Raw genomic sequence first — 12,382 nt, forward strand, 5'->3', positions numbered from 1 at the left:
CGGGGAGGGGCTGTAACTGTCACTTCCTTATTGGTCCTTTCTTGTCACATGACTCCGGCCGCGTGGGTGGCGGGAGGGTCTCCCTTGTCATGTGACAGGTGCCTTGGCGCCCGCTCGCCATTGCCCCTGACGCCACCATGCGGCGGGGCGCAAAATGATGACGTGTGGCCCGCGCGGCGCGGCGGCCGGACTCCGGAGCCGCCTTCGTTCCCTTTTGTCCAAGATGGCGGCGGCCGCCGGAGGCGCCTCCTGAGCCGCGGGTCCGGGAGCCATGAAGCGGGGCAGCGAGCGGGACCCCAGCCCGGGCGGGGCGGGAGGAGGCCGAGCCGCCGCCGCCACCAAGCGGCCCCGGGAGCGAGAACGGGAAAGCAGCAGCCGGCGCGGCCCGCACCGGAGCTCGGGCGCCTCCCGTAGTAGCCGGGACAAGCTCCCGCCCGGTGGTAGCAGCGGCGCCTCCAGCTCCCGCAGCCACCGCGGTGACGAGCGGGCCGGAGGCAGTGACTCCAACCACCGCACGGCGGGGAGCGGCTCGGCCTCCAGCGCCCGCAGCAGCCAGGCCGCCCCCCCCTCCACCTCCTCGTCGTCGTCCCGGGCGCTGGGGGTCCCCAAGGCCAAGGCCCTCCCGGGGGCCGTGGTGGCCCCGTCACTGCTGCTGGCGGGGCCTCCCCCGGGGGCAGCACCCTCCCTGCTATTGGCTCCGCTGGGGGGCTCGCCAGGGCTGGTGGTGGAGCCGCCCGGCTCCTGCGAGTACAAGACGTTGCTGGTGAGTGGGCTGAGTGCAGCGCTGCCTGACCAGCTGCTGGAGGATGGGCTCTTCCGCCAGTTCCAGCGCTTTGCGAGTGGGGGTGCTGGCGACATCAGTGTGAAGCTTTCCCACACGCCCGAGCTCGGCCGTGTCGCCTATGTCAACTTCCGGCACCCGGGGGACGCCCGCGATGCCCGCAGACACGCCCGGGCCCGGCAGCTTCTTCTGTACGATCGTCCCCTCAAGGTGGAGCCTGTGTATCTGCGTGGGGGTCGCAGGAGCCGCACACCCCCACCTGTGCCCTCCCCAGAGCCTCTGGGCTACTTGCCACCCATCCACAGCACCTACCAGTATAAGCAGAGGTCGCTCTCACCTGTTGCCAGCCCTTTATTGAGGGAGCCAAGGCCCCGGCACGCTCATGCCGCGGCTGCAGCCTTTGCCTTGGAGGCTGCTGCCCTTGGGCTCTCCCGGGAGCGGGAGAGGGCGCTGGATTACTATGGGCTGTATGATGAGCGTGGCCGACCCTATGGCTACCCCATAGTGGCTGAGGAAGACCTGATGCCAGAGGATGACCAGAGAGCCACCCGGAACCTGTTCATTGGGAACTTAGATCATAACGTCTCAGAGGTGGAGCTGAGACGTGCTTTTGAGAAGTATGGCATCATTGAAGAGGTGGTGATCAAGCGCCCTGCTCGAGGCCAAGGTGGGGCCTATGCGTTCCTCAAGTTCCAGAACTTGGACATGGCCCATCGGGCTAAGGTCGCCATGTCTGGCCGGGTTGTTGGCAGGAACCCCATCAAAATTGGCTATGGTAAAGCCAACCCTACTACTCGACTCTGGGTAGGCGGCCTTGGACCAAGTACCTCCCTGGCTGCCCTTGCTAGGGAGTTTGATCGCTTTGGTAGCATCAGGACTATTGACTATGTGAAGGGGGATAGCTTTGCCTATATTCAGTATGAAAGCTTGGATGCTGCCCAGGCTGCCTGTGCGCAGATGAGGGGCTTCCCCTTGGGCGGACCAGAGAGGAGACTTAGAGTGGATTTTGCCAAAGCTGAAGAGACAAGATACCCCCAGCAGTACCAGCCTGCACCACTCCCAGTGCACTATGAGCTGTTACCTGATGGATATAGCAGGCACAGAAGCCTAGAGCAAGACTTAAGGGTGAGAGATAGGACTCCTCCACATCTCCTGTACTCGGACAGAGACAGGAGCTTTGCAGAGGCAGACTGGGCTAGCCCTGCCAAAAATGCTGAACGCAGAAATAACTTGGAGAGCTACGGCCGATCCGTGCGTAGCCGCAGCGGAGAACGTTGGGGTAGTGACAGTGACCGCAGCGTGCCCAAGCCTTGGGAAGAAAGACGGAAACGACGGAGCCTTTCCAGTGACCGAGGAAGGACTGCTCATTCGCCTTACGAGGACAGAGGCAGGACAAAGGCCAGTGGGCTAGTTTTAGATCGCAGCCCAGACAGGGTTCGCAAAGAGAACAACACTACAGAGTCTGGAACAGAGAGAGACCAGAGTAACTCCCTTCAGAACAACCGGCATGTGTCTGAGGAGAAACCCCATCGTGAAACTTCTGATCTTCCTCAGCCTAAAAAAAGGGACAGCGAACGCAATCATCGAACTGGTGAATCGGAATCAAAAACTCACGAGGAGCCAAAAACTGAGACCAAAAAAGTAAAGAACTTATCAGAATTCGCTCAGACACTGCAACTTGCTTGGAACGGGCTTCTTGTGTTAAAAAATAGCTGCTTCCCCACATCTATGCACATCCTGGAGGGAGACCTAGGTGTCATCAATGGGCTCCTTAAAGACCATTCATCTGGTGGGAAGTTAACACAGCTCAAGATTGCTCAAAGACTTCGGCTTGACCAGCCCAAGCTGGATGAAGTAACTCGCCGTATCAAACAAGGCAGTCCTAATGGTTATGCTGTGCTACTGGCTACCCAAGCCACCCAAGGAGGGGTAGGGGCTGAGGGGACCTTTCCTGTTGTGGAGCCTGGCTTGCAGCGAAGGCTTCTCAGGAATCTAGTCTCCTACTTGAAACAGAAGCAGGCTGCTGGGGTGATCAGCCTGCCTGTGGGAGGGGCGAAGTGCAGAGACAGCACAGGCATGCTTTATGCTTTCCCTCCCTGTGAATTCTCTCAGCAGTACCTCCAGTCAGCACTAAGGACATTGGGAAAGTTAGAAGAAGAACATATGGTGATAGTTATAGTCAAAGACACTGCCTAGCCCACACCGTCTCTTCAGATTCCATGTTTTCTTTGTGTGTGTCACAACCCAGTTGTTTTTAAGGCCGATCATTTTGGTGGAAGCCCAGTAAACCTTAAACAAAACTGTAAGATTTTTAGTTTCCAATTTAATTTTAATACCATTTGAATAGATCCAGTTTTATTCGTTTTTTAATATGTGACACTGTCCACTGTGTTCTGTATTTTTATTTTTTATTGTATGGAAAGTTGTCAGTAAAGCCTTGTTCACTGATGGATTTTTAATCTTGTGCAGTATCTTGGTTTTTATGGGCTTACAAGGGGCTGGTTCCCTGTCCCCCCAAGAGCTAAAAGATGATGCCTCCTCCCTTTCCAGTTTCTCAGACCTATATTTCCCCTACCTCTTTCCAGGTGCCCTGGAAGATTGGGGGAAGACTTCTTTATGATATTTGAGAGACACTGAAATGTCAATTCATGTTCTTGGCCTGCTTGCTTTGTATATTATAAATTTGAGTCTTGACACTTTTCTGCTAATTCTCCAATATTTGATAGAGGTAGATAAGTTCCAAGGAAGTGAATCCTGATCAAAGTGACTTTTATTCATAGTTTTAAATTTTTTTTTAACAGCTATTTAACACTTGAGAGCAAAATGCTGCTTATAAAAGGTCACAAGGACTGACCAAGAAGCTTCAACAAAATATAGGTAGACAAGTCTTGACATTCCTGATAATTTTTAAGGGTGGGGAAGGGGGAAAAAAAAAAATCCCACCTTTCCTCTTTGGAGAGAGAACCCTCTTGGGCCTCTGTAATACATAAACAAATAAAGGGCACAAGCTTAGTTTTTATTGCACTGCAGATGCCCTTTTGTATAGTGCAGAGCTCAACTATCTGGACAAGGTTAACTGCCATGGTTTTGCCAAAGTTAAATTGTTTGCAGGATTCTAAAGGAGGAAAAAATACCTTTGGCTGTTTAAAAACATAATTATGGACTAAGAGATAATTTTCCTAAGATCCTGGGACATCCTGCCACAGTAAGAGCATAAAGAAGGAATGAAAATTGGAATTGAAGAAGGGGCGGTTCCTTCTGGTAGTCTGTGAGGTGGTTGTCTGACAGAAGCTAGGCCATTTGCCTCTCTAATGTCTCAGTATCTTAATGATGGGGGTTAACCATTCCAAACGTGATTTAAAAGCCACACAGTTACATTATTTTATAATGCTGGTAGCCTTTAGCAGTCTTAGAGAAGAGTTTCTAGGATAAAAAAAAAAACAACCCTAAATTTAGCAGTTTCTTTGAATTTCCAGACTTTTTTTTTGTTGTAAAACAACAATGCTGGAGGATCCAAACATCTCTTTTGCATATGTGGGTGTGAGCCAGACACTCAGTGGCAGAAAGTTGCCAAAGACCCTTTTAAAACTGCTGTGAGCTAATACGCTCATTTGACTGGTGGCAGAAGCTATGTAAGGGGGAGGTTAATTCACACTAATAAAGCCCATTTATCCTGCACAGTTTCAGATGAGGAACAGCAGTGTTGGTGCATAATCAGTTGCTTGTTTCAATAATGTAAACAATTTGTTGCTTTTATTTAATACTGCAATTATATTAAAATAGAGCTACTGGGTGAGTTTAATAATGAGGCTTCCATAATAATGCCCCCCCCAAGTACAACATGTCTAAAAGTTAGAGGCTAGCTGGATTGACTAGGGCTTTCAGTTTTTTAACTGTGTTGTGGCCAAGTCCTGTAGTGTTGATGGTTCCTTATGTAAGCTATCAGCATCTTGAAGTGTTACGTTTGTTTTTTTGAAACCAACTGCTATTAAATATTCCACATGGTCAGTGTTAGAGAGCAACTCTAGCTTTTGTCACAAACATCCTGTGTATTGAAAGTGCAGTTGTGAACTGAATCTTTTACTGCCTAGTGCTGTGAATTCTACTTGCTACTGCTTCTTCGGTTGAGTGGCAATGACTGCTTGTTATATGATCCGAGTTGGAAGGTTCCAGAGACAGATGATTCCCTGAGGCCAAAGCCAGAAAAATGTTACTTGAGCTCTGCAATGCCAAGGCCCAAGTAAATAGTAATTAGAACTTCAGATTATTAGAGCTTTAGCCTTGTACTGTTGCTTCCTGAATGGGTTTCTGTTCAATGTGGCTGAGTGTTTATGAATGGAGTCCATCATTCCCAGGATGTGGTTGTGCCCCTGGTGTCATGAATATTCAGACATCTAAAATTACTATAAAAACAGGTGCCTATTATCTGTCTAGCATCAAATGTATGCTAGGTGCAGAAAAATAAGGCCAAGGTCCTTGCCCTTATCACAGTAGATAAGGCATGGGGAATGTACTGACAAGCAAGTAATAGCACATGGGTGCTGCTAGGTCTATGACACTTTTTTCCAGCTACGAGAACCCTTCCTTCACGGCAGGGCCTCTGTGAAGATGCAACGAGAGGATGGCAGCACTAGGTAAGCCCAGCCTAGGGAGGTGCAACAGGTGGTAATGTCATGTGACCTTAACATCTCATTGAGTGTAGGAGACTGGCCCTATAGTGTCTTTTAGATACATACAGGGCCACAAAAGCATGGGTCTTGACAAATGTGAATCCTGCCTGACCTTTGTGAATAGATGAGATTTTTGGGGCAGAGGGAAAATGTAAGCCAGTCTCTGCAATGGGGAAAGACACCAAAACAATTCCCACCTACTCTAAAACTAGCAGTGGGAAGTGTAGTGTAGACATAGCTCCAGCAGTGAACTTTTTTGTTGCTGTTTTAGTAAATGCCGAACAGCAGCGTGGTGGTAAAAATGGTTCTGCCTTGTCTACACTAGGATTTTGTACTGGTTTTAAGAGCAGTTCAGTGGCCATTTTGGGGGACAGTACCCTGGGAAGAGAGCCTAGAAATCAGTTCAACCAGGCTGTCTTGCTCTACTGGAGAATTAGGTTGGTAGGATAGAACTGACTTAGAGCACAAACTGTTCAATATGTCCATGCGCTAAACCACTTATTGCAATGCCCCTCAGGTAAATATCCTGGCACTGCTCCCTGTGGGACATTTCAAAAAACCCTTGATGCATTTATGTACTAGTGCCGTTAGACCAGCAATCCCCCCCAGCTGAAGTGGCACTGTAGGCAGGTTACATGCATGTAACCTGTTTGAAACAGTCTTGTGTAAGGATCTTTTTTAATGGTTAATTTCTCTGGGGTAGACAAAGTGAATTAGCAACTGTTGAAGGGAAGTACCACTCTGGGAGGGTGGGCAGAGAGTAAAGGCCATCTCCCCTTGTGGTTAAAAACACTCTACTCAGGGTAGTGCTGGCCTGACTCTGCCTGAGGCTTGAACTGAGGAGGAAGAAACTCACTGGGCTTCCTTGCTCTCTACTCAACATCATTCTTTTTGTGCAAACTTCCCATTCTGAATTCTAGGAATAGACAAGAGAGCAACCCACCAGGGTAAGTTAAGAAAGGTGTAAAAGTTTTCAGAAGAGAGATGTTTTCAGCCAAGTGGTGGCATGTTTTTTGAGCACCAGGCTGTATGTAGTGGGCTTTGTTAGGGCTTGGAATTTGATGTGAAGGTGAACTTAGTTTTGCTCTCTGTAATGAAAGCCACAAGGCACCTAACCTAGGTGATTTTTAAGGTAGGGCCCTTGCGGTCTCAAAAACAACAGCACCTCATTTGACTTATCTGTCATCCAGCCTGCATACATAACATGATCTCTTCCTCTCTTGTGTTAACCCCACTACAAAACCATTTATGTAGTGCCGATAACCAGTGTAATAAATGTTCAAGTATATCTTAAATCACAGTAGTAAAGCAGTAAGAGTTTTGTTTCAAGGCAGACCAAGTGTGCTGTTAATCAGTAAATAGTTGTGTTGTTTTGATTTAACCTTGTAAAAAGAGGAACGTGGAAGAGTTGCCAGGGATGTCCAAGGCACACCTCTGGTGGGCAGCCTTGAGTGAGTGAAGGACAAGTTCTGACACAGAACTGAACATGTTTTGAGTTAACAGTTCTTTGTAATTGCAGCACTGCTTCTTCCTCCCACCTGATTTACCTTGTCCTTTGTGTTGCAACTCAGTCATTTCTCCCACAGATGGCTGCTTGTTGGGGTGTCTTGGGAGATACTGTGCTCCCAAATACTATTTGGGCAGGTCTGAGGGGGAAAACATGGGTACAGCTCACAGCCATTCGTAGAGACAGGACTTGTATTTTATTTTTTTAATAAATACACTTTACATTAAAGAAAGGCCTTCAATTTGCAGTTTCCACAGAGGGTTTGAAAGGGAGAAAAAAAGATTAAAAAAACTTGAATCACAAGGGGGAAAAAAGGGCCCAAACTGCAATCCCAGAGCCCCTTGTCTACATGAATACCAGGGTGTCAGCCTCCACCTCTGGCTGCTGTCACAGCAAGAACCTCTGCTTAAAACAGGCTGGAGGTTCAGTTACCCCCTTGGGCTTTTCCCTAAAGGCAGGTGACACATACACAAGCTAGCAGCAGATGGCAACAGCTATTTAAAAAAAAAATTCTCAATTCTCAGCAATTTTAGAAACCATGATCCTCTTATTTCATTTAGTACTCTCAGTAAAAATGCCCCTTTTGTTAATTTTAAACCATTTTTCTCCCCCAAAACCTGACCCGTGGTAACAAGATACTAGATTGATACAAAGTTCAGACCCTTTTTACTATAACACCTGCCTTTTTTTTTTCTTTTTTTTCTTTTTTTTTTTCTTCCTTTTTTTGGTTTTATATAAAACTATTTTTGTTCTTTAGGAAAGAACTTTGTACAAAGAAAATATATTCTGAAATAGCTTCAGACGTTTCCGTGGAGAGGAGAGTCTCATCTCAGCCTAAAATTAAAAATTAAAAAAAAAAAAAAAAAAAAAAAAGGCAGAGAGAAAGAGGCCTAACCCCTGGTCTGTTTATTCAAGCGCCTCGATCTGACCCAAACCAACAACTGTTGGGCTGGAGTTCATTGGATGTCCCAAGGGGTGCTCAGAAATTGCTTCCGGGTTGGTCTCTTGTCTTCTGGGAAGGGAACTTCTCCTGCTGCCAACACCCTGCGTGGTGGTCACTCCTCACTCATTCAGAGACAAGATTATGTCGTCTTCCAAGTCAGAGTTATCTGAGCTGTCAGCTGGAAAGGGGACACATGGTTTATTTGTTTGGTGTATGTGGAAAAAATGCAGATGTCAGGCCAGCTAAGTAATGGAGCCTGTTCTGCATCAGTCAGTTACAAGAGACTACCACCACCTGCTCAAGCAAACTGATCACAGACCAATGAACTCCTTAGCATTAGCAGCTAGAGAGACAGCCTGTAATTGTATTTCAGGCCAGCAAGTCAACTGGCGTAAGGTGAGTGCACAGTAGGGTTTTAGTGGATCAAAGGGACTGGTGCAATTTTACCTAGTATAATTCATGTAAGTTGACGGAACTCCCTTGCACAAGTGGGGCTGGAACTTTCCACCAGGAGGTTACTCCTATGTAAACTGTTTGCACAACTTATTGGGAACATATAAATGACATAACTTCATGTTGCTGGGATGTGGTTTTGCAACACAGTTATCCCACACATTATTTCAAGAAACGACATCCTACCTTGGATGTGTGGGCTCTGCATAAGTTATAGTTCATTATGTAGCAAACTAGACACCAAAAGCTACATTCTTATTGAACAGTTGTTCCCTTTCCGGGCAGGGCACTGGGACCTCATTAGTGAGGAAAGTCAATAATTCATTATACTTACACCATCATTTATAGCACCTCCCACAAAGCACTTCACAATGAAATAGCAGCACAGCACTCATTAAAGGTGACCTGCAGAGGATTTCTAAAAACAGGGCTTTTGCCCTTTTTAGCTTTGTGAGGCAGAATGAAGACATGAAAGTATTTGCCAAAAGTTCCATCCCCCCGCCCCACCATCACTTGCTTTAACTTTAAACAGGAAAGTCAAGTCTCCCTCAGCTGTGCTGCAGGGGAGTATAAAGTGGCAGAGCCACATACCATGAGTTCTCAGGCCCTAGCTGAAGTGACATGGTTACTGAATATTTAACAAAGATGGCCTTTCTCCTAAGTATTTGTTGAGTGCTATAGTTAACTAGGTGTTAAAAGCAGTTTTAAAGAATAACCAAAACTCACTCTCCCCTCAGCTTCTTAGGATTTCTCTTACATTTCATGAGCTCTCCAGAGAGCCTTCCAGGGTAAGCAAAGCCTCATAAAAAAGGTGACAAACCTTTTAGGCCTTAAAAAAAAAAAGGGGGGGGGAGCAGCTCAGGCCACAAGCCTGTTTTTCCCCCTTTGTAGGTACCTTTAATATAGGTAGGAAAAATGGGTTGGCAAAAGTCAAAGAAATATTTTATAGTCTGAACTATCCAGTATCACAAGTTCACTGCCCAGACAACTCAATGCTGTGTTGTCTCCTCCAGCCCAGATGGAATACTTGCAGCTGGACTCCTTTCAACTTTTCCTTTTGCTTAAAAAGATTATCTGGGAGCTATTTCCATGGTCCCGATTTATCCAGAGGAAATGTTTATAGCAACTCTCCAGTGCTGCTGATTTCTGTGGCCAGGCTGGGCCAAGATCTCTGACCACTTCAGGAGAACCAGCTGCCACACATCTCAGAAGTTTCAAGGGAAAGTACAAGTCAATCCAGCTGCATGTTCTGCCATGGGGCGGGGCAGGGCAAGGGACAGCAGTTGCTGGGCTGAAAAGTCAGGGGAGCTGAAGTTCCAGAGTGTACCTGCCCAAAATGCTTGGCTGCCCTTTCAGCTGTGACCCACCAGCCAATCAAGACTCAGCCTCTATTGTAAAGCCTAGGAGAGCAGTAGCTATGGCAATGCAATGGGAACTGAGCCACAAAGTGCTGCTGTAAAATAGCAGCTAGGTTACATGGGGAAAGAGGAGGGACAACAGATCTGAAGAGTCCAGAAAACATGGAGAGGAAAAGAGGCAGAAAAGAAGTTATTTATTACTAGCAGGTGGGAACTGAATGAGAGAGAGGCATCCTGATCTCATGAGGAAAGAATTTCTTGGCTGATCAGCCTTCAGCCATGTCCTTAAGAATCCAATGAATGCCTCAGGTGTACCACCTCTATCACTCCACTGGCCAGACAGCACAGAACCTTTCAAGACGTTTACAAAGCACTTATCTTGTCAACTGTTCTCACACTACCCAAGTGAGACCACACAGACCTGTTATAACTGCCATGAGGGAGAGCACAATGCTTCACTGGGTCATGTAAGGCTCTTCAATTCAAACGCTGACTGTTCTCGCAACACAAACCCTTAAATCTGCAAATACATATGCCTGGAGAGAGCTCACGTACTAGCTTGGCAGTCACTGTTCCAGGTGTTAGAATAGCAGTTCACAGCTCAGCCCAACACTGAAAAGCAAGTTATTCTGCTGTGAGTTCCCAGTCACCAGCAAGCGGGACAGAAATGCTCATTTTAATCAGACACTTTTCTTGCAGATACCCAAGTTCAGCCCATCAGCAAGAGGCTTCTTCCCAGGGCTGGATCAGAACTCCTGCCCAGCTGCTTTCTGTAGGGCATTACCAGGGGGAGATAGCCCCAGATTTCCTAGGAGCATTTTCATAAGGACATCCTAGTGACTCAGACAATGAAACGAGCTTCTGCAAGAACCCCAGTGGGTGCAGAAATTGCCCTAGTCCAGAAAGGCTAAGCTTCAAGCTGCTTTGTGTGGATCCCCTCCAACCCAAGTGATGCATGAGGCTGAGAGGAACATCTGCACATTTTAAATGTTTTCACAGGTCATTCCTGAAAAGGCAACCCCTCCCTGCCCGGGACATGTGTACCGGGGTCACTCACTTCCCTGTTTTCATTGTTCCTTTAATTATTATGTCCCCACACTGTACACGGGCATACTAACTGTGCCAAGCTTAGGGAGGGTTGTCAAGAAATACTAGTATGGCCAGTAAGAAGCTCAGAGGGCCAGTACCACTGGGGGACAGGGGAGGAGAAGCAAAGTGCTATACATTGGATAATGCATCTCAAGATTGGACTCTAAGCAGTGAATACAAGGATCAGAGTCTCTGATGCTCACTGGTCTCCCCACGGCTGGGAACTTGTAAGACATGACTGCAGCCTCAGGGAAGGCAGAGGAGAAGATTATGATTCGGTAAGTACGAGATGCATGCTGGACCTGGACCACACTAGCCTGACAAAGCTGAGTCCAAAAAGAGGAGCCGCCACAGGACCCAGCTAACCATACAAGTGCAACCTGACCAGAGCATGGCTGAGAGTTCCATTCCTAGCTAGAGACTCCAAAGATGCAGGGGAACTTCACAGCCATCTCGGAGGGCTAGCTGCAGCTATACAAGTTCAAAGTGGAGTCTCAAATAGCCCAAAATCACAGGGCACCTGCTCAGCAACTTCTGAGCAGGCAACGCACTCAGTGCAAGAGGTGCTGATGCTACTCATAAATGACCCCTTTGGCAGAGGCTTGGAACTTGGGCCAGGTGGAGCTGTGACAAGTCCCTTTAGCCTGGTGACTTATGTAGCCCTTGTGACTGATGGCAGTGGGGAAAAGCCTAAAGGAATTACCCCACAAACCACTCTGGCTAGCTTCTGAACAAGAGCACCCCATAGTGCTGTCTTTCTGCAAAGCTGTCCTTAGGAGCACTATGTCCATAATAGCTATGTATGTACAGAGCCAGTATGCACCCTACTGCCAAACCTGCTTCCATCCTACCCCAACTTTAGCTGGCATGGCTAGCGAGGCACCATTCAAAACTGCAGATGCTCAAGTGAGGCACAAAAAGCATCTGACTCAGGTATTTGCAGCAGCACATGGGCCAGCATGGGGAGCCAGAGCAAGAAGAGAGCCAGCCAACTGCTGCGGCTGCTCCTCCCTCCCCATGGTCCAGGCCACCACATACGCAGGGATGGGATCAGCAATTCCTGGACCCCCATTTCCTCTGCTTCCTTTCTACCTCCTCCCTATTTTCTACTACACCAAAAAATTAAGTGGGCAACAAGGAGATGGGGTGGGGGATAGCTGGGAGGGGACATGTGATGGGGTGGGAACCAGTCATGGGCAGTGCTCTGGTGGAGCATAGATGAGTGCCAGCCTGTTTTCCCCCCCAATGTGCCCATTGGAAAGGGGTCACACACACTCCCACCCCCAGTGTTCACAGGCTGCAATTTCACTGCAGGGTTGACAACCTCAAACCACCAGTCCAAATCTAGATCTAAAACCCCAGAATAAACTTGATATTACATGCCCATTTGCCATATTAGTAATGCCCCACCCCTCACCTCTCTTCATTCACCCCCTTCCCCTTCTATAAACTGCAGGCTGCTCAGGAATGAGTGGTGAGGTGTGTCTAATTCCCTCGAGCATCAGGAGTTGGATGATTACTTTAACTATTGCCCTTAAGTGTCAGACCTGTTACCCGCTGGCCTCTCTAATGGAAGCCTCT

The 12,382-nt window shown here is 47.8% G+C and overlaps 2 protein-coding genes across 3 annotated transcripts in view; one reads left to right on the top strand and one right to left on the bottom strand.

Annotated features, from left to right (window-relative positions):
- Positions 1-198: 198 nt before the first annotated feature.
- On the top strand, positions 199-3,240 carry RBM15B (RNA binding motif protein 15B). Its single transcript, XM_054033753.1, has one exon. The coding sequence runs from the start codon at positions 272-274 to the stop codon at positions 2,975-2,977; it is 2,706 nt and encodes a 901-aa protein (XP_053889728.1). The 5' UTR covers positions 199-271; the 3' UTR covers positions 2,978-3,240.
- Positions 3,241-7,135: 3,895 nt separating this feature from the next.
- Positions 7,136-12,382, bottom strand: part of DCAF1 (DDB1 and CUL4 associated factor 1) — a 119,131-nt gene continuing 113,884 nt past the window's right edge. For both annotated transcript variants that reach the window (XM_054033749.1, XM_054033751.1), the window contains one exon: positions 7,136-8,079. In XM_054033749.1, the coding sequence (XP_053889724.1) occupies positions 8,021-8,079 (59 nt within the window). In that variant the 3' untranslated portion in view covers positions 7,136-8,020. The remainder of the gene's footprint in view (positions 8,080-12,382) is intronic.

Source organism: Malaclemys terrapin, chromosome 7 (assembly GCF_027887155.1).
Source record: "Malaclemys terrapin pileata isolate rMalTer1 chromosome 7, rMalTer1.hap1, whole genome shotgun sequence".
Lineage (NCBI taxonomy): Eukaryota > Metazoa > Chordata > Testudines > Emydidae > Malaclemys > Malaclemys terrapin.